We start from the raw sequence: 26,115 nt of genomic DNA on the forward strand, positions 1-26,115 counted from the left end.
AAATAACATGTGTGGGCGCCCCGTGCCGCCCCCAGCAAGATACCGCACTAGGCGGCTTCCCATGTCGCCTATGCCTAAATCCACCACTGGGTGAATGGATTACCTTGGCAACGGAGAAATGCTCACTAACAGGGATGTAGACTAATTTGTGCACAACATTCGAGAGAAATAAGCTTTTTGTGTGTATGGAAAATGTCTGGGATCTTTTATTTCAGCTCATGAAACATGGGACCAACCCTTTACATGTTGCGTTTATGTTTTTGTTCAATATCTAAGACCTAGAGCCTGAGAAGGGCGATATGGAGAATTAAAAGAAGGAAGAAGTGGGAGTTTTGTTTTGTTTTGGCAATGTACTATTTTTATTAGGGTGGATTAAGTTAGTTTCACTATTACTTATGGATTTATTTTTTAAAAACGTTCAGTTGGTGGCGGCAATACACATTTTTGGGTTGTAGTCCACCATAAAATCCACAGAAGAAAAACATGTCCGAGTTGCTTAGTCCCGAACAGCACGTGAACGTGGCATTTCTTCAGCTAGCTAACGAACACAGTTTTTATAGCTAAAAGATGCTGAAAAGCTGTTGCGTAGCGTTTTGTTTGAACTATAGCAGGAGAAAACCATCACATTAAGTTTCATCAACTGGCCAAGGACCAGGTTAGATGAACCTCATGTTTTCATACTATACACCGTAAAGTTGGAAAGCTGTGGACTGGTTATTAACGTTACTCGAAGCATTTAATTCACTGTAAATCGCTAGCTAACACTTGTGTAGTACCTGTGTAAACCTGGAGATTCAACAAGTAGATGTAGCCATAGGGCCATTTGGAAGGGTTGTCTGCACAGGATCGACAAAGACTGGAAGTAGTTACGCACCAAATCTAAAACTAGCGAATTAGATCCGAGATGAATTTATCTCCCTAGCCAGCCAACGAACGTCATACAACCGGCGAAAAAGCTAGGAGTAAACAGCGACGTAAGTATAATTGCAACAGTTTTACTAGCTTCCGTGTTAGGTTTTATATAAATACTTTTGAAATTCAAAAGGGAACATTTTTTTTTTTTTTTAACTAGGCAGTTTTAAGAACATTGTTATTTACAATGACGGCCAAACCCGGATGACACTGGGCCAATTGGCCGGGGTCTTGTCATCCCTCCTGCCCATCATAATCACGTACTGTCGCAGCTCCGTGCAGGAGTGGACAACACTCATCCTTCTAGCTAGCAGGCACACGGACACTTCGTCAGTGGGCATGGCAGTTATTGCGTTTTTGAGGTGAGTAACAGTCGTTGTCGAGACTACTTTATGGTGTGATTTTATAAAACATGTCTAGTAAGTCAGTTGTAGCTATTTTGTAAAAGTTTGCGCGCGGTAAATCCGTTCAGCTGTGGCGGAATAATAGCTCGGCATAGTGTTATGTTTCACATTCTACAGGAATAAAACATTTTTTTTTAAAGACCGTCGATATGAATAATGTTAATGTAAAGATACGATAATGAAGCTAGCTTGTTGCTAATGCACGAACCATATGCCACAGGCTTGCGATTAATGTTAGCTTGCTAAAGTAGCTAGGTTCCAAAATGTGCCATATGGTGTCGAGCTAAACCTAGCATTGATTAGTGTCTGCCTCTTCAAAATTGGATTAACTAACGTCGGTCAACGTAGTTTACTGGCATAAACAACGTTGCTGGTCATGTTGGTTATCATTTTCAGTAGCCTAATGGCTCGTTTGCAGTAATGTGTGTTTTTAAGTAACTTTGCAGCTTTGAAGTGCGAGACTTGAGCACGGTTACATGCACACAACCATAGGATTATTGTGGATAGACAGATAATAGTTATTTTAAAAGGTTGACATGCGTTGCAAGAACAATGACTTCCCTTGTTATTCAGTTTACATCGACACCTGAAATCACGGGGGACTTTATTTATTTAACCTTTATTTAACTAGGCAAGTCAGTTAAGAACAGTTTAGGGGCTCCCGAGAGGCGCAGCGGTCCAGCGACGCTGGACCAATTGTGCGCCGCCCTATGATACTCCCAAACACAACCGGTCGTGATACAGCCTGCAATCGAACCAGGATATGTAGTGACGCCTCTAACACTGAGATGCAGTGCCTTAGACCAAATAAATGTAGAAATCGCTTATCACAGTGACCATGTTAATTTTGCGAAACCTTTTTGATTCTGAGTTAAGACATATACAGTTTATGTGAAAACGAGTTCTAATGTGCATGCTTTTAGTTTGCTTGGGCTACCGGTGCTGGTACATGCGCAGGTCAAATACAGTGCTGGAACGCCGAATAATTTTTAGTTAAGAACAAATTCTTATTTACAATGACGGCCTAGGAACAGTAGGTTTACTACCTTGTTCACGGGCAGAACGAAATATTTGTACATTGTCAGCTCAGGGATTCGATCTATCATCCTTAAGGTTACTAGCCCGACGCTCTAAGAACTAGGCTACCTACCGTCCGAAATGAGAGTTATGTCCTAATAATTCCAAAGTTTGTTCAGAAAACCCAGTGTTTTAATCGGTGTGTGCTTACTTCGATTTGGATGTTACGCCGATTTAAGATGAGTAAAGTAAGGTGTTTACATGACTAATGCCATAATCTGTTGAAAATCGAATTATTAGTGTTAATATAACATTACATGTACGAGCGCAGAAAAATCAGAAAGAATGCATTTATAAAGTATTTGTCACATAAAACTTTTTATATGTCCGAACTCTGAATCAAATAGGCTATGTAAAAATAACTGGTCGCTTTGGTAGGACTTTTATTTTGTTTGCCGATGTTCTGCATTTATTTAAGTCCCATCAGGTAGCCTGATTTTTGAAAAGCATGTAAACGTACTATTATATTAATTTGACAATCCACAATAATTGTGTAAATGTAACCATACTCAATGAGGTCAGACAAGGTAACTCGTATAAGCTAATGTTATAGAATCAAATCAAAATCAAATTGTATTGGTCACATAAACATGGTTAGCAGATGTTAATGCGAGTGTAGCGAAATGCTTGTGCTTCTAATTCCAACAGTGCAGTAATATCTAACGAGTAATCTAACAATTCCCCAACAACTACCTAATACACACAAATCTAAAGGGGTGAATGAGAATATGTACATGTAAGTATATGGATGGGCATAGGCAAGTTGCAGTAGATGGTATAAAATACAGTATATACATGTGATATGAGTAATGTAAGATATGTAAACTTTAAAAGTAGCAATGTTTAAAGTGACTAGTGAAACATTTATTGAAGTTTATACTGAACAAAAATAAACACAACTTGTAAAGTTTTGGTCCCATGTTTCATGAGCTGAAATAAAAGATCCCAGAAATATCCCATACACACACAGCTTATTTCTCAATGGTGTGTACAAATTTGTGGCATATCAAGAAGCTCATTAAACATTCATCATTACACAGGTACACCTTGTGCTGGGGACAGTAAAAGGCCACTCTAAAATATGCAGTTTTGTCACACAACACAATGCCACAGATGTCAAGTTTTGAAGGTGTTCAATTGGCATGCTGACTGCAGGAATGTCCACCAGAGCTTTTGCCAGATAATTTAATATTTGTTTCTCTACCATAAGCTGCCTCCAATGTCGCTTTAAATAATTTGGCAGTACATCCAACCGGCTTCACAACCACAAACCACATGTAACCACGCCAGCCCAGGAACTCCACATCTGGCTTCTTCGCCTGTGGGGGCTGAGGATTATTTCTGTCTGTAATTAAGCCCTTTTATGGGGAAAAACTCATTTGTATTGGCTGGGTCTGTCTCCCCAGTGGGTGGGCCTATTCCCTCCCAGTCCCACCCATGGCTGCGCCCATGCCCAGTCATGTGAAATCCATAGATATTAGGGCTTAGAATGAAATTAGTCACTTTAAATCAATGAACTGTAACTCAGTCAAATCTTTGAAATTGTTGCATATTTTATATTTTCGTTCAATATAGCAAGCTAGCTATACATATTCATATCTTAACTCCTGCCATTTATTCATATACATCAGGACAGCTAGCAAAAGGGCTACCCAGCTCTTCATATTTGAAATACAGCTGTACCTGGCAAATGAGTGTGAGCATTTTGGAACAGTCCATTAGCATGTGACTTGTGCCCCGATGCAGCTAGGTCGTGGATTAGTCTACGTTGTTATTAGGTTTACATGTCGGTAATAATACGTGTGTGATAAGTTTCCATCCAAATAGCAACAGATTTTCATGCAAAAATTCCAAAATATGCACATTTTCCCACCAGTGGCGTGTTTCCACCAAACTGAAAACAGTGCATGATGACCATAGTGCACACAATTTACACTAAACAAAATTGTAAATGCAACACGTTTCATGAACTGAAATAAAAGATCCCAGAAATGTTCCATGCGCACAAAGCCTACAGTGCATTCGGAAAGTGTTCAGACCCCTTCCATTTTTCCACATTTTGTTACGTTACAGCCTTATTCTAAAATGGATTAAATACATTTTCCTCATCTATCTACACAAAATACCCCATAATGACAAAGCGAAAACAGATTTTTAGTTTTTTTTGCAAATTTTTACAAAATGCACGGCCCCATGTCGCAAGGATTTGTACACAATTCCTGGAAGCTGAAAATGTCCCAGTTCTTCCATGGCCTGCACACCCACCAGACATGTCACCCATTGAGCATGTTTGGGATGTTCTGGATCGACGTGTACGACAGTGTTCCAATTCCCGCCAATATCCAGTAACTTGTCCCACTTCTCTTCAATGGCTGTGCGAACATTCCACAGGCCACAGTCAACAGCCTGATCAGCTTTATGTGAAGGAGATGTCACGCTACATGAGGCAAATAGTGTTTACACCAGATACTGACTGGTTTTCTGATCTATTCTCTTTTTAAACATTTTTTTTTTATGCATCTGTGACCGACAGATGCAATCTGTATTCCCAGTCATGTGAAATCCAAAGATTAGGGCCTAATTTATTTATTTCAATTGACTGATCAAATTAAATGTTAGTCACATACGCCGAATACGACAGGTGTATGTTATCCTTACTGTGAAATGCTTCCTTACCAGCCCTTAACCAACAAAGTTCAAGAAATAAAGTTAAGAAAATATTTACTAAATAAACTAAAGTAAAAAATGTTAAATGATCAAAAATCTATCAAAAGGTAACACACAATAAATAAATGAACATAACAATAACGAGGCTATATACAGGGGGTACCGGTACCATGGTAAAACTTTTCATAAACACCGAGTAGCAGCAGTGTAAAAACAAAAAGGGGGGTTCAATGTAAATAGTCCGGGTGGCCATTTGATTTGTGTAGTTGTTCAGCAGTCTTCTGGCTGCGAGGTAGAAACTGGTTAAGGAGCCTTTTGGTCCTAGAATTGGCGCTCCGGTACCAGTTGCCGTGCGGTAGCAGAGAGAACAGTCTGACTTAGGGTGGCTGGAGTCTTTGACAATTTTTTGGGCCTTCCTCTGACACTGCCTGGTATAGAGGTCCTGGATGGGAGGAAGCTTGGCCCCAGTGATGTATTGGGCCGTACGCACTACCCTCTGTAGTGCCTTCCAGTCAGATGCTGAGCAGTTGCCATACCAGGCGGTAATGCAACTGGTCAGGATGCTCTCGATGGTGCAGCTGAATATCTGGGGATCCATGCCAAATCTGTTCAGTCTCCTGAGTGGGAATAGGTTTTGTCGTGCCCTCTTCACGACTGTGTTGGTGTGCTTGGACCATGTTAGTTAGTTAGTTGGTGATGTGGACGCCAAGGAACTTGAAGCTCTCAACCCGCTCCACTATAGCCCCGTCGATGTTAATGGGGGCCTGTTTGGCCAGCCTTTTCCTGTAGTCACAATCATCTCCATTGTCTTTCTCACATTGAGGGAGAGGTTATTATCTGACATCCTCCCTATAGGCTGTCTCGTCATTGCCTACCACTGTTGTTGTCAGCAAACTTAATGATGTTGGAGTCGTGCTTTGCCACGCAATCGTAAGTGAACAGGGAGTACAGGAGGGGACTAAGCACGCACCCCTGAGAGGCCCCAGTATTGAGGATGTGTTGTTGCCTACCCTTACCACCTGGGGACGGCCATCAGGAAGTCCAAGATCCAGTTGCAGAGGGAGGTGTTTAGTCCCATGGTCCTTAGCTTAGTGATGAGCTTTGTGGGCACTATGGTGTTGACTACAGCTCAGCGTTCAATGAACAGCATTCTTACATAGGTGTTCCTTTTGTCCAGGTGAGAGAGGGCAGTGTGGAGTGCGATTGAGATTGCGTAGTCTGTGGATCTGTTGGGGCAGTATGCGGATTGGAGTGGGTCTAGGGTTTCTGGCTTGATGGTGTTGATGTGAGCCATGACCAGCCTTTCAAAGCACTTCATGGCTACAGACGTGAGTGCTACAGGGCGGTAATCATTTAGGCAGGTTACCTTCACTATCTTGTGCACAGGGAGTATGGTGGTCTGTTTGAAACATGTTGGTATTACAAACTCGGACAGGGAGAGGTTGACAATGTCAGTGAAAGCACTTGCCAGTTGGTCCGCGCTTGCTTTGAGTACACGTCCTGGTAATCTGTCTGGTCCCACGCATTTGTGAATGTTGACCTGTTTATTTCTTTCTCACATTGGCTATGGAGAGTGTGATCATACAGTCGTCCGGAACAGCTGGTGCTCTCATGCATGCTTCAGTGTTTCTTGTCTTAAAGAGAGCATAAAAGGCATTTAGCTCTTCTGGAAGGCTCGCGTCACTGGGCCGCTCATGGCTGGGTTTCCCTTTTGTTGTCCGTAATAGTTTTCAAGCCCTGCCACATCCGACAAGCGTCAGAGCCAGTGTAGTAGGATTCAATCTTAGTCCTGTATTGATGCTTTGCCTGTTTGATGGTTTGTCTGTGGGCATAGCAGGATTTCTTATAAGCGTCCGGATTAGTGTCCAGCTCGTTGAAAGCGGAAGCTGTAGCCATTAGCTCGGTGCGGTTGTTGCCTGTAATCCACGGCTTCTGGTTGGGATATGTACGTACAACCACTGTGGGGACGACGTCGTCGATGCACTTATTGATGAAACCGGTGACTGAGGTGGTATATTCCTCAATGCCGTTGGATGAATCCTGGAACATATTTCAGTCTGCTAGCAAAACAGCTTCATCCGAACACTTCTGTATTGAGAGAGTCACTGGTACTACCTGCTTTAGTTTTTGCTTGTAAGCAGGAATCAGGAGGATAGAATTATGGTCAGATTTCCCAAATGGAGGGCAAGGGAGAGCTTTGTATGCGTCTCTGTGTGTGGAGTAAAGGTGGTCTAGAGTTTTTTTTTTCACTCTGGTTGCACATTTAACATGCTGGTAGAAATGAGGTAAAATGGATTTAAGATTGCCAGCATTAAAGTTCCCAGCCACTTCTGGATGAGCATTTTCCTGTTTGCTTATGGCCTTATACAGCTGGTTGAGTGCGGTCTTAGTGCAAGCATTGGTTTATGGTGGTAAATGGACAGCTACGACTAATATAGATGAGAACTCTCTTGGAAGATGGTTGTCTACAGCTTATCACGAGGTAATCTACCTCAGGCGACCAATAGCTTGAGACTTCTTTAATATTAGACATCGCGCACCAGCAGTTATTGACAAATAGACACACACCCCTGCCCCTCATCTTACCAGATGTAGCTGCTCTGTCCTGCCGAAAAATGCCGTTTTCACCAATATGAACTATCTCAGTAAAATCATTGAAATAGTTTTGTTTTATTTTTTTGTTCAGTATACTTTTTCACTTAATAAGTTCTCATGTACCAATTCAAAATCTTAAGTTCAATGTGCTTCCATCACATTATAAACTCTAACAATAATTTTGTCACAAACTGTTGCATTAAATAGCAAATATGCCCACTCTGGTCATGACACGTGCGCTCTACACAACAGTTTGCAGATACAGTGCGGGTAGCAAAATGAAATCAGTCAAAACACCTAAAAACAAGACATGGTATCAATAACGAGATGAAACGAGCCACTTACGATTCCCCACATGGCAGGTTCTGGTCATTCTTGCTAGCAATCTGGCCATCCAGAATCACAACAACAGGTTGACTTCTGCCCCATGGCAGCTGACGTTGTCTGCTAACGCCGGGTGTAAACCACACGGTTTAGCTGTCCCAGACAAGTTTTTGAGATCGGAGACAAAATCCCCATGTCGTTGCCCACTCGGGGCGCACGGCCGTCACAGACGCTCGTTTTAATGTGAGCGGGTCAGAGACGCAAGCTGAGGGCTACCGATCTGGTCTTTGAGTAGTCCAGACGTCCTGATATTTTTATCAACACAATCTGCAATGCTCTTGTAGTGTGAGATGTGCAACGACAAGTTGAGAAAAGTGATCAGCAATGGCCAATGAGAGCTCGACTGAGAAGATGACTCATCTCGTGCAGGAGTGATTACTACTACTATTATGCATTTGTACTTGCCTTTACCAAAGCCAAAGTGTCAAATTGCTACAGTTCTGAAGTTCACAAGCAATGTTATTCAATTCAAAATGTTAGCTAGATAGTTCAACTCTGTATGGTGAGTGTCTGACTGAATGTTTATGATGCTGCTCTGAGCCTAAGCTCGTATCTACGTTAAATCTAATCACATTGTTTTCACGAGACCGAGTGGTATTGAGAATCCTCGCGACCAAGTGAAGAATCTTGAAGTGTGTGACCATCTGTGGCACATCGTTCAGTGTGCTCACCGCTACGTTTGCAACACAAAAATAAAATGAACTACAGGAAAGGTGGTAGTTTAATGTGAAAGACTCAGCGATGTTAGGATTTTGAAAATCGTGTAGTGTCCACCTGGCTTAACCCATCTATAGGAAATCCACGATTAGTTGGCTATTAGTGGCTACTTCCTGGCCAGTGAGTGAGCGAGTGAATTTAGTTAGACTCCTAAATGCAGTGGTCAGTGGCTAAACCAACTATGAGTTGAACATATTTGTCTGAAAACAAACTAGTCGGCAGTTATTGTTGCCCATGTTGTTATCATGTCTAACCAGTTGGCTATTGTAGGCTGTGAGTTTCCGAGTCTAGCTAGCGTCTTCGTTTGGCGTCCACGATTAGCTAGCTGTTAACTATCGAGATGGCTTCTGCCTGGCCAGTGTGAGACAGTAGCTATCCTTCTAAATGCGGTTGTCATTGGATGAACTAAGTAGCTATGAGTTGAACATATTTTGTTGAAAACGAACTAGTAGCCAGTTGTTGTTGCCCATGGTGGAATCATATCTAACCAGCTGGCTCCTGACGCCTATGTGACATGTCTAGTATGTGCCCATGAGCTCCTGAGTCTAGACACAGTCTAGCTAGCGTTGCTAGCTGAGCTGTTTTATAATAAAACGGCTGAGGTGACTCAAACCCTGTAGCTAGCTAACAAGCCCTCCTCGGCGACAGTATTATTGTGGTGCTGGAATATTAGATATTTTTAATTTTAAGAACTGTCATTGAAGTTGGTCGTTACTGCTTTGTCAAACGGCAGTCAAGCACCGATTATCATGTCACCAAAATAATACCCTATTTACTGGAAAGCGGTATCAAGCTCATCACGGTGCACTGTCACCACCCTGTGAAGTTCACCATCATTTATTTAATCTGTAGCCTAATAAACAATGGTTTCCCAAGTTGTAGTGGGAGGACCACACACCATATCATCACGACTCCCAAGCTAACGCCGATATGATGGTTATCATACCAATATTTGTGCATAAAGGTGTAACCACCACCATTTCGCGCATAACACATTTTACAGACACAAAAAGATCCCACCATGTTGAACAAACCAACGTTCTGTTGGCATTTATAAAATTGTACCAAAACTGACTTACCATCACAGCTGTCACAATTGATTTTTATACACTAGGACTTTACTAGCATAACTGGCTGGAACGTGCTTAAATAAAGCAATCCAACTTGAGCTTGTCTCAGATAAAATGGACATTGCTGTATGTGAAATGCCATTATATAAGGAGAGTGGTGGCAATGTCGCTAATAACATAAATTTAGCATGATTTCTATATGAAGTTAAAGTAGAGGAAATTCTGCATTCATGCATTGATACCCTTACTCCCAGTCTCATTCCATACTGGTAGCAAAATGCTGAACATTGAAAACTGTTTTACAGTACTGTTTACCTTCAGCTTTGATTGCTCTTGCACTTGGCTGGTTTCCACCTCATATCTCTACAGTCATGTTTGCCTCAGATGCCTCTGGCCAGTTCCACCAAGCAAACACTCACTGTCACTGCCTTTGACTGATAAACAGGTGACGACTCACTGAATGGGAGCTAGTGCTGGACAGAGTCAGACCTTAGGATACAACAGGAGAAGAGCAGAGCAGCAGTGCACCGATGGCCCACCCAACCCCTCAACAGGTTTGCTGTAAGGTTCGAGAAGAAGTGAGGAGGAGAAAGTGAACTGTATTAGATGCCATGATGGAGGACGACCAGCCCAAGTCGAAGCCGCCTACACCTTCTCCATTGCTGGACCTAGAACACAGTCCTGGAGCCTCGTCAGTAACGAACCATGCAGAGGTATAGTATATCTAGTGCTTTAGCCAAAATGTTAATAGATAGCTTCAGCATCATTAAATTATGTAAAGGCTATGAGAAATGGCTGACCGAAAGCTTCGGCATAATAGTAGACAATTCCACACATATTGATCTAGAATCAGTTTTGAGGGCATTAGATTAAATGTGTTATTGGCAGTGTACTGTGCACTCTTATTTGGCACTATGCATTTATGGGGTCAAATATTTACTTGAAAACAAAAGTAAAATCATCATTGCTGACTTTTTGTTAGGGCATTTGAAACACCTTGATGTACCCTACCAGGAGATTTGCTAATGATTTTTGCCAGCTTCTTTTTCCACAGAGTGTGGTATTTCTGTAAGTTGGATCAAAAGCCTTGTTCATGACACTGACTGTTCACATTGTGCCACAGTCGGCATCTACTCTTTATGATAAGCATGAGAACTATTATTTACTGGTGATGGGTTCTGACTTCTAAACTTGAAGTATGAAATGTCCTTGTTCATGGTACTGAGGGAGAGAGGGGAGTGCAGAGCATGTTATTGTTAGACATCAGGTATCCTATGGAAAGGAGAAGGGCCACAGTCTGGTTTCAGTTGTTGGGTTTTAATTTGAAATACTTGCTACACCAGAAGTTAATGGTTATCTGTAGGAGGAATGTATATGGTGGGGTCAATTAAGGTTGGATATGAGCCAGGGACTTGGAATGTTACTAAGTAAGAGAAAGGCAATCATATGATTGTGGTCACTGATAGGGTGGATTAGTGAGGAATGGGGGCAGAGGCCAGGTCACATTAAGGGAGAAGGAACAGTTTATTACCCACATCACTTAACTTCCTGCCTAGCAACAGAGATGTATTGGCTGTCCAGATGTGTACGGAGGAGACTCCGCATAGGAGGAAGGTTTAAATACCAGTATTTGTGTAAATGTGTTTTTGTCATAGGTTGCTGTGTAACGCAGTGGGTGAATAAACCTGGTTTGAGCTTTGCTAGTTGTCCGTGAGTTTTTACTCCGTTTATTTAGAACCTAACACTGGGAACACAGTAGTGTCTTGTTAGTGTGACTAACCTCTCTGTCAACAATGAGAACCACTTAACATACTGTAGGTGTGACAAAGAAATGGAGGCAAAAAGCCAGTAGCATTGGCTCCAGTACCATTCTTATCAACTTTCAAGAGTTAGGCTAGGCTACCCAAAACAACTTCCTGACCACAATCACTCTCTCTTGAAAGATTGCAATGATTTCAACTCAAGAAGTTAAAGCTACAATATGCAACTTTTTGGGCGACCTGTCCAAATTCACATAGAAATGTGAATTATAGATCAGTTATTCTCATTGAAAGCAAGATCTGTTCTCTGTGCACAATTTCTATGCTTCCGTTAAGTTTAGTTTTTGCGTCGTTTACTTTTGGTTTTGTACACCAGCTGAAAATATAATCTTTTTGGTTATTGAAAATATATTTAACAGCGGTTTGTTTGAATGGTACATTGATTCTCTACACTATACATTGCTTGTTTTGTTACATAAACTATTCGAATTTAAGCAACCAGAAAATGGCGGAGCGATTTCTGCATATTGCACCTTATAACTATGGTTAGAGTACGATGGTAATCTTTTTGAAATAATATAAAAATATCCAGTAGTGTTACTTTTTCAGATGCTTGTATTGAAATGGCATTTTTGTAGTAAGAAAGTTTAATTTAAAAAGTATGGCTGCTGACACATTTTCGTATTGAACTAAGACCCCTTTCCTCTACGTCTCCCCCCCCCCCCCGGTAGTTCCTGGGTGTGAACCAGATTCAGGTGGTGGTGAGCCGGAGCCCAACCCCCCAGGTCACGGAGGAGACCTACTTTATCCCCCGTAACCCGGTGGTGGATGCGGGCACCAACACTGACCCCCCAGTCATCTGCTGTGGCAGGCTCCGCCGGGCATGCCCCTGCCCGCCCCGAGGCCTCCTGGCCTCCCTCATCACCAAGGGTGGGCACCAACATAGATATAGGCCACTCTAGTATTGTCTCTATGCTGGTGCCCTATGGACACCAGAATAGAGATACAATATAGGCCTAACACTAGAGTGGCCTAATGTCATGAAACTTCATAACGCTTCAATGTGCTGATAAAGCCATTGTGGTCTGTTTTTTATTTAATTCTGGGCACCAGGGGGCTAATGCTACCGTAGAGATGTTACCTTGGTGACATTGCTATGGAATCAGGAGTTGGCATCTTGTAGCATTCTGTGCTTGGGCGAGTGGAAAATGGGGGGTTTGTAGAACCAGTGTGTGTATCTCTCTCTTTATCCAGCGCACGTTGTTGAACAGTGCCACAGTACCCAGAGGCGTTTATATAGCACAAATGGAGTAGATTTACAGATGGACTAAAGCACTACCCACTGTCCCTGATATACTGACATTTACAAGTTAACATTTAGGCTTAGTAGTAGACCTTTGAGACCATTGTACCTTGCAAACCAAATCAAGTACAGCACATGCAATCTGTTATTTTATTTGGCAGGTAAAAGGCAAAAACAACTGGCTACGTACTGACTTCTGACCTCTCCTCCTTCCCAGTCCTCATTGCATTAGTGCTGTTTGGCGTGGTGTGGTCCATCACAGAGAAGGAGTGTCTGCCGGGGGGGAACCTGTTCGGCATCACCGTGCTCTTCATCTGCTCCGTCACTGGGGGCAAACTGGTGGGCCTCATACGGCTTCCCAAACTGCCTCCCTTTCCCCCGCTCCTGGGTAGGTAATGCGAATGGAGAGAGTGAGTGTGTGTTTGCGTGTGTGTGTTGTAGGTGATGGGGTCTGTCTTGTCTGTGTATGTGCAGCATACAACAAGTTATTTTCTGTAACCTTTACTTCATTTGACTTGTTGAGAATGAGAAAAAAAATGCCTTCTTCAGGGTGTTGAGTGCCCTACATGCTCCTTAGTAACAGTCAGAGACGCCATCGGCCTGGCTGCTGGTAATATATATCTGCTGATATAGTAGATAGAATACACCTACTTACTATAATAAGCACACATTTCAGATTAAACACACCCACTCACTATATTTAGCCTGCATGCACTTGCTTGCCCCCTCACTACTACTCTTTACTATACACGGATGGTCAAACAGACCCCTTATTATTCTGTCTGGCTTTGCCAACACTGCTACTTCATGTGTAGTACATCATACATGTGTTACTACCATACCTAGACAGTGAAGTGAGTTCATATCACACCTCATCCCATTTCTAACCAAATTAACACCCTTGTTGACTTAGACTGATAGGAAGTGAATGAAAAATGTATTTTCATTTCTCAACAAACAATACTTGGTTGAGCTTTGACCAAAGTCTCTCTTGATGCCGGTAACCACATGAGAAGTTCTGTAGTTTGCACAGACCCCTTTAATAAGACAGTGGACACTCATTCAGCCCGCAAGAAGGTAGAAGTCGGACGTTCGGGTTCACAGCCTACTCCTCACTTTCAACAGTCCAGAAAAGAGATTGTAGATAATAAAGAAGTGTTTGTGGTGGGTCTTTCATTTCTAAACGTTGATCGTTAGCGTAGTGTCTATCCGACAGAGCCCACTCCCATAGTTCAGAAGTTAAGTCCTGTTTGTTGGATATAGATCTTTGATATTTAATGTCTCTCCAACCCCTGTTTTTCTTTTTGTGAACCCAGAGATGCTGCGTCCCCAGTTCAATGTCCCCGTTTTATTGTTTGAACTAAATACTTTTTTTTTTGGCCTGCGTTGCCTGGGGACGCAGCATTAAAATGGAACAAAGCATGAATTCCGTTTCGTTTAAGCTTTGTTACAGCCTTAAAGGTATTTATTTTTTACTTAACTTAGGCTAACCGACAGTCGGTGCCACATTCTTATGCCTGTCAACTGGTTCCTCCCTGCTCAGACAGTAGTCATTGCTTGCGTCCCAAATGGGATGGAATTGTTGTGTACTTTATTGATAATACGCTATTAAGCAGACATTTTATCCAAAGCGGTTTACAGTGATGTGAGTTTATACGGTTTTGTATGCCACCAGTGGGAATCAAATCCACAACCCTGACGTTGGCTAATGCCACTCTCTTACCAACTGAACCACACAGGACCATATTGATCGTTCTGACCTTCAAAGGCAATTCAGTTTCATACAGTAAATTAAAGACTCCACTGTACGCATGTCTTCAGTTTGAGCTATTCCTACTTGGAAAGGTTTTACCTTTACTCTCAAAAGACTCCTATGCCTAGAAGCCTTTTGATTTCTTAAACCAATTGATCTTCAACCTTTTAATATGCAGTTCCCAGACTATCAGAACAAAGAATTTGTTGTAAAATATGTATTTCTTGGCATTTGAACCAATGTGAAGATGGGAATGATATCTTAGCCTCTGTTTAGTTCTTCTTTTTAATATAAAAACAAGTTTGTCTTCAGAACAACACAGCAAGACATCGTTTTTTGTCCCTCTTGCTGTGAGAGAAAGTCCAAAGAATAACACCATGGTTGTTTATAAAAGTATTAACTTTAACAGTATGATAAAGTATCATTGTTCTCTGCCATTCTCTACAGGTATGCTCTTGACGGGCTTCCTGCTGCGTAATATCCCCGTGGTAACGGACGCCGTGTACATCGACTACCGATGGTCCTCCTCCCTGAGGAACATTGCCCTTGCTGTCATCCTGGCCCGAGCAGGCCTGGGATTGGATGGCTCGGTATGTCAATAAAACACTCTTTCGGTGGAATTTTCTATTCAAAGTGAGAGAGACTTTGTCATTTCTTCAAACAATCATCTTTATTCAATATCGTTTTAATTATTGCAATAATGAAACCGTCGACGGGCCAAGGTAAAACGGAGACCTTATATAGGACTTAAAAATGCTTAGTCAGACTGGTTCCTACTCCCATAAGCCACCTTGGTTATCTACATAGGATGGTGTTTTGCCCCCCCTTAGTTTCCCAGATGCCAGGAAGCTGAGAACATGAGGCATTGTTCTAAGGTCTTTCAGGCTCTCTCTATCTTGGGTCACACACACCACATTTTGTCTATAGAAAGCTTGACCCTACGCCCAGACTAACTGCAGGAAGCTAGAGTCGAAACCATCTCTTGACAGAACAGAAATGTCTTCCTATTTGTAAAGTATTAATTGCTAACTGTTAATATCAAACAAACCAGGTAAATGTGTAATTTTTCTATCACACTCTCCATAGGCCAATGCTTTTAGTGTTTAGTACTTCCTTTATTATTGATGTTCCTGTGTTAAAGGAGAAATCCACTAAAAAACAATGTGTATATTTTTTTCATTAGTCCACTGTTGATACAGTCCCAAAATGTTTTGCATTTCAGCAGTCAAGTTTTCAGGACCTTCAAGAAGCAAAGTGTCACTTGCCACATTATGTCAACTTTACTGCTGACCTGCAAAACATTTGGGGCTAATGAAATGTGGATTGTTCCTTTAACTTGGGATTGTATCAACAGTGGACTAATGAAATTTAGATTTTTCTATTAATGGGTGTGTTTGTATACATGTGTGTTTTCCCAGGCTCTGAAGAAGCTGAGTATGGTGTGTATACGCGTGGGAATGGGACCCTGCATCATCGAGGCCTGCACCATCGCCATCGCCTCCCACTTTCTCATGGGCCTGCCCTGGATCTGGGGATTCATCCTAGGGTAAACTCTCTGTCTCGGTCGGTCGTCTAAATTCCACTTAGTATTCCGCAGCCTCCCGACGCATTTGTAAAACTAAAGGGCTACCTAACACCACTTGCATTCCGTTAAGACAGGTGTAGAGTATTTGGCAGCTACTGTAACTCACCGTGAACACTTGAAGTATACTTTATACCAGGGCTCTCCAACCCTGTTCCTGGAGAGCTACCGTCCTGTAGGTTTTCACTCCAACCTTAATCTAGCGCACCTGATTCTAATAATGAGCTGGTTGATGTGAACCAGGTTAGTTCCAACCGGGGTTGGAGCAAAAACCTACAGGAGGGTAGCTCTCCAGGAGTAAGATTGGATACCCAGCCTTTATACATTTTCATTTCATCCTCTGACTCTTAGCCCCTTGCTGTCTCTTTTTCGCGCTCTCCCTCTCTTTTGCTTTCTCTGTCTTCTCTATTTCTCTCATCCTCTCTCCTCTTACTCTCTCTCTTTTCCTCTCCACTCTTACTGTCTCTCACTCTGATCTATCCATCGTTCTATTCATCCATCCCTCTAAATACACTACCCTACCCTCCTACATTACCAAAAGTATGTGGACACCTGCTTGTCGAACATCGCATTCCAAAATCATGGGCATCAATATGGAGTTGGTCCCCCCTTTGCTGTTATAACAGCCTCTACTCTTCTGGGGAGGCTTTCCACTAGATGTTGGAACATTGCTGCGGGGACATGCTTCCATTCAGGCACGAGCATTAGTGAGGTTGGGCACTGATGTTGAACGATTAGGCCTGGCACGCAGTCAGCGTTCCAATTCGTCCCAAAGGTGTTCGAATGTGTTGAGGTCAGGGCTCTGCAGGTCAGTCAAGTTCTTCCACACCGATCTCGACAAACTATTTCTGTATGGACCTCGCTTTGTGCACGGGGCATTGTCATGCTGAAACAAAAAAGCACAGAATCATCTAGAATGTCATTGTATGCTATAGTGTTAAGATTTCCCTACTGAAACCAAAGGGCCTAGCCCAAACCATGAAAAACAACCCCAGACATTATTCCTCCTCCACCAAACTTTACAGTTGGCACTATTCATTGGGGCAGGTAGCGTTCTCCTGGTTTTCGCCAAACCCAGATTTGTCCTTTGGACTGCCAGATGGTGAAGCGTGATTCATCACTCCAGAGAACAAGTTTCCACTGCTACAGAATCCAATGGCGGCGAGCTTTACACCACTCCAGCTGACGCTTGGTATTGCTCATGGTGATCTTAGGCTTGTGTACAGCTGCTCGGCCATGGAAACCCTTTTCATGATGCTCCCGACGAACAGTTCTTGTGCTGACGTTGCTTCCAGAGGCAGTTTGGAACTCGGTAGTGAGTGTTGCAACCGAGGACAGATGATTTTTCCGCACTACACGCTTCAGCGGTCCTGTTCTGTGAGCTTGTGTGGTCTTCCACTTCATGGGTGAGCCGTTGTTGCTCCTAGACATTTCCACTTCACAATAACAGCACTTACAGTTACCCGGGGCAGCTCTAGCAGTGCAGAAACTTGACAAACTGCCACATTGAAAGGTTCACTGAGCTCTTCAGTAAGGCCATCCTGCTGCCATTGTGATCTCTATGGAGATTGCATGGCTGGTTGTTAAATTTTATACAGCATTGATTGTGGCTGAAATAGACAAATCCACTAATTTGAAAGGATGTCAACATACTTTCGTATGTATAGTGTATATCTCAAACGAATTCCTATTAGTAAAGCTGCATCATTAAACACTTTGTCTATACTCATTGTATTATCCCCATAACCCCTCCCCTGTCTCTTCGTGGTTTGTGGTGTCTTCATATTAATCAATCAAATGCATTCTTTTTATTTAACATCAGCAGTTGCTCACAAAGTGCTTTTACAGGCCTTTGAAAGCATCTTCTACAGGGCCATATTATATGATGAACTCTCATAGTGTGTCTCCTCTCCTGTAGGTTTGTACTGGCTATCTGCTAAATGGTCATATGACAATTATTATTATCAGTATTCATATTACAGGTTGTTTCTTCGGAGGTCGCTCTTCAGCCGGGCAGCCCAAACCTGATGAATATGATATTATGATGATTAACCCTCACTTTGGCTCTCTTGTAGATTTGTGCTGGGAGCCGTGTCCCCGGCCGTGGTGGTTCCCTCCATGCTGCTGCTGCAGAAGGATGGCTACGGCTTGGAGCAGGGCATCCCTACCCTCCTCATGGCTGCCGGCAGCTTTGACGACATCCTGGCCATCACTGGCTTCACCACCTGCATGGGCATGGCCTTCGCCACCGGTAGGGATCCAATCAGTCGGGAGCATGTTGATCTGTTCTTATGCTCTAAGCCAATCAAGAGAGAGGTTGTTGATCTGTGCCTCTGCTCTGAGCCAATGATGAGAGGAGACCACTAGAAAAAGAATAGAACTTATCTGTTTTTGTTGCAGCATTAATAGAAATCTTCCTGCAATCTGTCCTGGATCCAATAGATGACACCCTCACACTTCGGGAATCGAACCTATGAACCCTGTTGTTGCAAGCGCCATGCTCTACCAACTGAGCCACGGGACCATTAGTATGAGCAAACTGCATGTGTTCTGCTATTACTGTGTCTTCCTCTGTATTGCATGCTTTTTATTATTGACTTCCTGCTGGATTCTGTGTCCTAAATGGCATCGCATTCCCTATATAGTGAGCTACTTTTGACCAGGGCCCACATAGGACTCTGGTCAAAAGTAACAGGGTGCCATTTGGGACGATCCCATCTGTTTTGATATTAATTTCATATGTTTCGTTGTGCTGTGTCTCCCTCTGCAGGCTCCATGTGGTACAACCTGCTGAGAGGTATACTGGAGGTGGGAGGGGGAATGGTAGCTGGGGTACTGCTGGGATTTCTTTTGCGCTACTTTCCCAGCAAAGACCAGGTACGAATCATAATTGAAAGAACTTAGCTTTCAAATCAAATGTTATTAGTCACATGCGCCAAATACAACAGGTGTAGACCTTACAGTGAAATGCTTACTTACAAGCCTTTAACCAACAATGCAGTTTTAAGAAAATACCCCCAAAAATAAAAGTAACAAATAATTAAAGAGCAGCAGTAAAATAACAATAACGAGGCTATATACAGGGGGTACCGGTACAGATTCAATGTGCGGGGATAATATGTAGGTAGAGTTATTAAAGTGATTATGCATAGATAATAAAAGAGTAGCAGCAGTGTAAGGGGGGGGGGGCAATGCAAATAGTCTGGGTAGCCATTTCACTAGATGTTCAGGAGTCTTATGGTTTGGGGGTAGAAGCTGTTTAGAAGCCTCTTTGACCTAGACATGGTGCTCCGGTACTGCTTGCCGCGTGGTAGCAGAGAGAATAGTCTATGACTAGGGTGACACCGCATGGTATAGAAGTCCTGGATGGCAGGAAGCTTGGACCCAGTGATGTACTGGGCCGTACGCACTACCCTCCGTACTGTCTTGCGGTCGGAGGCCGAGCAGGTTGCCATACCAGGCAGTGATGCAACACGTCAGGATGCTCTTGATGGTGCAGCTGAATAACCTTTTGCGGATCTGAGGACCCATGCCAAATCTTTTCAGTCTCCTGAGTGGGAATAGGCTTTGTCGTGCCCTCTTTACGACTGTGTTGGTGTGCTTGGACCATGTTAGTTTGTTGATGTGGATGCCAAGGAACTCTCAACCTGCTCCACTTCAGTCCCGCCGATGAGAATGGGGGCGTGCTCGGTTCTCCTTTTCCTGTAGTCCACAATCATCTCCTTTGTCTTGATCACGTTGAGGGAGAGGTTGTTGTCCTGGCACCACACTGCCAGGTCTCTAACCTCCCTATAGGCTGTCTCGTCGGTGATCAGGCCTACCACTGTTGTGTCATCGGCAAACGTAATGGTGGTGTTAGAGTCGTGCCTGGCCGTGCAGTCATGAGTGAACAGGGAGTACAGGAGGGGCCTGAGCACGCACCCCTGAGGGGCACCCGTGTTGAGGATCTGCGTGGCAGATGTATTGTTACCTACCCTTACCACCTGGGGGCGGCCCGTCAGGAAGTCCAGGATCCAGTTGCAGAGGGAGGTGTTTAGTCCCAGAGTCCTTAGCTTACTGATGAGCATTGAGGGCACTATGGTGTTGAACGCTGAGCTGTAGTCAATGAATAGCATTCTCACATAGCTGTTCCTTTTGTCCAGGTGTGAAAGGGCAGTGTGGAGTGCAATAGAGAGAGAGAGAGAACTAGACTGTGGTGTTGACCTATAACGGAGCTCAGTTTTCTCAGTCGCGTTTCCTTTTCTCAGTAATGTTACTCCAGGGACATAGTCCTTGTTTGGAAAACTTTTAGTAATACATCCTTGCTTCCTTCTCTCTCTCACGCTTTCTCCTGTAGGACAAGGTAGTGATGAAGCGCTCATTCCTGCTACTGGGCCTGTCGGTGTTTGCCGTGTTCGGCAGCAACGTGGCCGGCTTCCCCGGCTCGGGGGGCCTCTGCACCCTGGTCCTCGCCTTCCTGGCCAGCCTGGGCTGGAGAAGGTCAAAGGTCAGTCAATCTCACACACACAACGACCCCATCCCGTGCCGACCACTCACTCAACCCGCCGTACCCTGCATCTTCTAGCTAAGCACTTACTCTCTCACCCAAATGCCCCCTGAGCCCTTACCTCCAACACAGTGGACTCGACTAAAGCATTGAATAGCAGCTGGACAGCTTGAACGTTCCAGTGCAGCACAAACTGCTTTCTTAACACACAGTGGGACCCTTCCAATCAGGATAGAGGCCCAATCCCAAATATACAGTCGGTCACATCTCGTATTGTCTCTATGGGAGGCAGATTCTCCAGTAGAGTAACAGTTGTGAAGTCTTGGTGTTTGCTGAACTCTCTCTGTAGTCTGGTTTGTGTCGTAGGTGGTTTTTAATGTTTTTATCACTTGTCTTGATAGCGCCTCTCACCCCTCCATTTGCTCTACTTTCACAAATTGTATTTGAAAACGTCAGTACTTTGAGAAACCATAACACGTGTGTCTGTCTGACTCGGTGTATGTGCAGGTCCCTGTGGAGGACATAGTGGGTATTGCCTGGGAGGTGTTCCAGCCACTGCTCTTCGGCTTGATCGGGGCCGAGATCCAAATCTCAGAGCTGGACAAAAACACTGTCGGTGAGAACACAAACACCCGCATAAACACACAGTCAGTAAGAACACACACTGCGTATACATTTATACCCCGCTCTTTGGAGATAATCTATCAGGGGTGTTTTCCAAATGTTTTCCTACTTTAACTTGAATAAAGTGTTTATCATTCAACCCCCCCTTAACTTCTCTGTCCCACCAGGCCTGGGCATAGGCTCTCTGGCCATTGGTCTGCTGGTGCGTGTTCTCTTCACCTTCGTATGTGTGCTGTGTGCCGGCTTCAACTTCAAAGAGAAGCTCTTCATCGCTCTGGCCTGGCTACCCAAAGCCACTGTACAGGTACTTAACGTTAAATAGAAACTAAGGTGGCTGGAGTGGTCTAAACCCCTGCCTCTGGAGCACATGTACCTCGGCCAGCATGGGCTCAAATTACTGCTCTTTCAACATTCTCCTCTCCATTTCGCTGTATCCAATAAGCATACAAAACAGGATCCACGGGTGAAATTTGCTTCACACAAAAAAGGCTAAACAAGCAAAACGACCATAACATTTGAATATTCTAACTAGTGATTGCGTGACATGCAAACACGTATTATTACCTATGTCTGCGTTATTTTAACTTTGACAGAGTTCCAGCTCTCACAGTGAGGGTGACGTGGCCAATGTGTCGATCTCCTCCCCTCTTCTCTCCCCAGGCGGCCATCGGCTCCACAGCGCTGGACATGGCCCGCACCAAGGAGGATAAGGAGCTGGAGAAGTACGGCATGGACGTGCTGACAGTGGCTGTGCTCTCCATCCTGCTCACCGCCCCCATAGGGGCCCTGGTCATAGGACTCACAGGACCTCGCCTGCTGCAGAAACCAAAGAACGCTGCCTGGGGTGAGGACGCACACACAGAATGTGCAAACACACTTTCTGCATAAATGCACAGAAAGAAGCACACAGCAACAGAAAGGACTGCCTCACCATCACTTTTAAAATAGAAACACACAAAAACTCACACCTACTACTAACCTAGCTTGAGTGACAGCTGTTATCCCCACATGATGTACAGAGACTTGCGAAAGTATTCACCCCACATATGTCCTATTTTGTTGCCTTACAACCTGGAATTAAAATGGATTTTTAGGGGGTTTGTATCATTTGATTTACACAACATGCCTACCACTTTGAAGTTGCAAAATATTTTTTCTTGTGAAACAAACAAACAAGAAATATGACAAAAACTGAACTTGAGCGTGCATAACTATTCACCCCCCCAAAGTCAATACTTTGTAGAGCCACCTTTTGCAGCAATTACAGCTGCAAGTCTCTTGGGGTACGTCTCTATAAGCTTGGCACATCTAGCTACTGGGATTTTTTTTCCCATTCTTCGAGGCAAAACTGCTCCAGCTCCTTCAAGTTGGAAAGGTTCTGCTGATGTATAGCAATCTTTAAGTCATATCACAGATTCTCAATTGGATTGAGGTCTGGGCTTTGACCTAGGCCATTCCAAGACATTTAATTGTTTCCCCTAAACCACTCGAGTGTTGCTTTAGCAGTATGCTTAGGGTCATTGTCCTGCTGGAAGGTGAACCTCCGTCCCAGTCTCAAATCTCTGGACGTCTGAAACAGGTTTCCCTCAAAAATGTCCCTGTATTTAGCGCCATCCATCATTCCTTCAATTCTGACCAGTTTCCCAGTCCCTGCCTATGAAAAACATCCCCAAAGTTTCGGATATTTTTTTATAACCCAACCCTGATCTGTACTTCTCCACAACTTTGTCCCTGACCTGTTCGGAGAGCTCCTTGGTCTTCATGGTGCTGCTTGCTTAGTGGTGTTGCAGACTCTGGGGCCTTTCAGAACAGGTGTATGTATGTGTATATGTATGTATACACACACACACACACACACACACACACACACACACACACACACACACACACTAAGATCATGTGATACTTAAATAAAGTCCATGTGTGCAATCTAACTAATTGTGACATCTGAAGGTAATTGGTTGCACCAGATCTTATTTAGGAGCTTCATAGCAAAGGGGTTGAATACATATCCACGTGGCACTTTTCTGTTTTTTAATTTTTTAAAGAATTTTTTGAATATTTTTTTATTTTTTCACTTCACCAATTTTGACTATTTTGTGTATTTCCATTATATGGCGTCCAAATAAAAATCCATTTAAATTACAGGTTGTAATGCAACAAAATAGGAAAAACGCAAAGGGGGGTATAAATACTTTTGCAAGGCACTGTAAACGGTGACCTTATACACCCCATTATGGTTTTAACCTCCACTCCTATTATACTCAATTGTGCTTTTTTAAAACCAGCTTGTCATAGCTTTGTCCACACAGCATAGGGACCTTTATGACTGAGATGATCTTTATTCAAAAAAGCCTGGAATCCAAATTGATATGCTTTGTTTCAACATTGTTGACAGTGGTGAAACAGAGCGTGTCAGTCAGGATCTCAGGCTAATAAAGAGAAGCTGTGGATTGGAGAATGATTTGCATCATGGCTTCTGGTAGTCTTTGTTTCATGCCTCATGTTTCGTCTCAGCCCTGTCACCACACAATGGTAGCTTTTTTTTTTGCTCTTCAGGTTTGGAGGGAGATCTTTTTAGTTGACAACACTGTGTGTCCTCGTAAAACGTGTTACCTGCCCATCACTGTGTCTGACTACACTCGCTGAGACATTTTCCATATTGACCATTTGGCCTATAGTCTTATTTAGTTTATACTCACATGGAGGCACTTCAGTTTCTCTCGCGCACACACACACACACACACTGCAAAGGCAATTTTTTTAATCATTATTTTCTACCCTTTTTCCTTGGATATGCAGAGCGGGAGCAAAGCGGAACTATAACCGAGACCCCAATCACCTACGAGAGTACCCTCTGATGGCGGGAACCAGGAAGTACACTTCACCAAGGAGGAAATAACATGGATGGATTGTAGGGAAATGGGGGCACTTCAAGCGTGCATCTAAAATGGCATCCTATTCTAGTGTAAAAATGGCACCCTATTCTCTTTAGTGCTGTACTGTTTAGAGAATATGGTTCCTATTTCAGACTCTGGTGACACCCAGGATATTGCCTTTCGGACAGTGGGGTCTCTCATCTGTGTATCTGTCCTTGGTGTGTTTGACATCCTGCAGCTTTTATTTATATCTCCCCCGAGGGTAGTTTCCAGACCTCGAACTACAGCTGCCACTCAACCAACAATCCACTATATCCAAGCATTATGCACTATACTGTAACGTTAATTTCACTATACTGAAAATTCAGTAATGCTACTATTAAAATGATACCCTATCATTAAGTGGTTCGATGAGCTGAGCCACTGGAATTGAATGTTTTTGACATTGACTATCGGGCATATTGTGTGTTCATTATCATACAGTGTATGTACGCCTTCACAGCATTTATTTTTTTGTCCTTAGGCCTTACGCATCAATTATTTACCAGTTGCTGATGTTGTATTCTGTGTGAATGTAATGTATTTATGAGAAGGTTGTTGTGCAGTTTGATTCAAAGAAAATATGATATTTAGCGTTGGACGGTTGTTGCTAGCTAGACTCAGGACGAAGGCAAGACAATTTTATTTATTGTACGTTTCCATTTATAGTGTTGTGCACTAAATGTGACCGAATGTCACAAAAAACATTAATAATATGGGCCCCTAGCTAAGATATTTATGACAGGGGTCTTTCATGCAAAATCAGTGTGGCTCAGATAATAGCATCACATTCAGAGCAATATACTGTAAAATCTGTTTAAGAAAAGACTGCCAAACAGTCAGTTTTGTTCTATTCATTTTGTTTTTATTCAGTATTTATGATTTTGATTCCATAAAGAGTTAATTGTGCAGTTGATTTAGAGATACTTTTGTTACATTTGTATGGACTCTTGAAAGGGTCCCTTTAGGTTTTTCAGTAGTAATTTATCATACCATTTATGAGTCCTGTTTTAACTTTTGAAACTTGAACTGTTAAATTGTAAAAAATGTATTTTCTGTTAAACAAATTCCATTATAATTTGCTCCAGATTGCGTATATACTGTAGGTCTAGCTCAACTGGAATATTATATTCATACCCAGAAATGATTTGATATTGATAGAAACGTCAGCACTGGCCCTTTAACAAAAGTGGTAGTCTTTTGACACTAAGAAAACATTAAGGACACCTTCCTAATATTGAGTTGCATCCCTTCCTTTTGCCCTCAGAACAGCCTCAATTTGTCTGGGCATGGACTCTACAAGGTGTCGAAGTGTTCTACAGGGATGCTCGCCCATGTTGACTCCAATACTTCCTACAGTTGTCAAGTTGGCTGGATGTCCTTTGGGTGATGGACCATTCTTGATACACACGGAGAAACTGTTCAGCATGAAAAACCCATCAGCGTTGCAGTTTTTGACACAAACCGGTGCACATACAGTGCATTTGCAAAGTATTCAGACCCTTTTTTTACATCAGTATTCAGACCCTTTGCTATGAGGCTTGAAATTGAGCTAAGGTGCATCCTGTTTCCATTGATCATCCTTGAGATGTTCTACAACAAGATTAGAGTCCACCTGTGGTAAACTCAATTGATTGGACATGATTTGTAAAGGCACTCACCTGTCTCTATAAGGTCCCACAGTGCATGTCAGAGCAAAAACCAAGCCATGAGGTCGAAGCGCCAAGACAGGATTGTGTCGAGGCACAGATCTGGGGATCGGTACCAAAAAATGTCTGCAGCATTGAGGGTCCCCAAGAACACAGTGGCCTCCATAAATTTAAGGCTGTAACGTAACAATGTCAAGGGATCTGAATACCTTCC

The 26,115-nt window shown here is 43.1% G+C and overlaps 1 protein-coding gene across 2 annotated transcripts; it reads left to right on the top strand.

Annotated features, from left to right (window-relative positions):
- The first annotated feature begins 234 nt into the window (after positions 1-234).
- On the top strand, positions 235-24,823 carry LOC115202079 (sodium/hydrogen exchanger 9B2). Of its 2 annotated transcripts, XM_029765963.1 has the most exons (14): positions 235-974; positions 1,073-1,274; positions 10,272-10,539; positions 12,318-12,516; positions 13,107-13,277; positions 15,090-15,232; positions 16,061-16,188; positions 18,300-18,475; positions 18,995-19,101; positions 20,561-20,710; positions 21,218-21,326; positions 21,502-21,638; positions 21,995-22,178; positions 24,137-24,823. In XM_029765963.1, the coding sequence occupies exons 3-14, from the start codon at positions 10,438-10,440 to the stop codon at positions 24,193-24,195; spliced, it is 1,665 nt and encodes a 554-aa protein (XP_029621823.1). In that variant the 5' UTR covers positions 235-974; positions 1,073-1,274; positions 10,272-10,437; the 3' UTR covers positions 24,196-24,823. The 2 variants fall into 2 exon arrangements, with proteins under 2 accessions (XP_029621823.1, XP_029621822.1); XM_029765962.1 differs by having other exon boundaries at positions 235-1,274.
- Positions 24,824-26,115: the final 1,292 nt, after the last annotated feature.

The sequence above is a fragment of the Salmo trutta genome, chromosome 11, assembly GCF_901001165.1.
Source record: "Salmo trutta chromosome 11, fSalTru1.1, whole genome shotgun sequence".
Lineage (NCBI taxonomy): Eukaryota > Metazoa > Chordata > Actinopteri > Salmoniformes > Salmonidae > Salmo > Salmo trutta.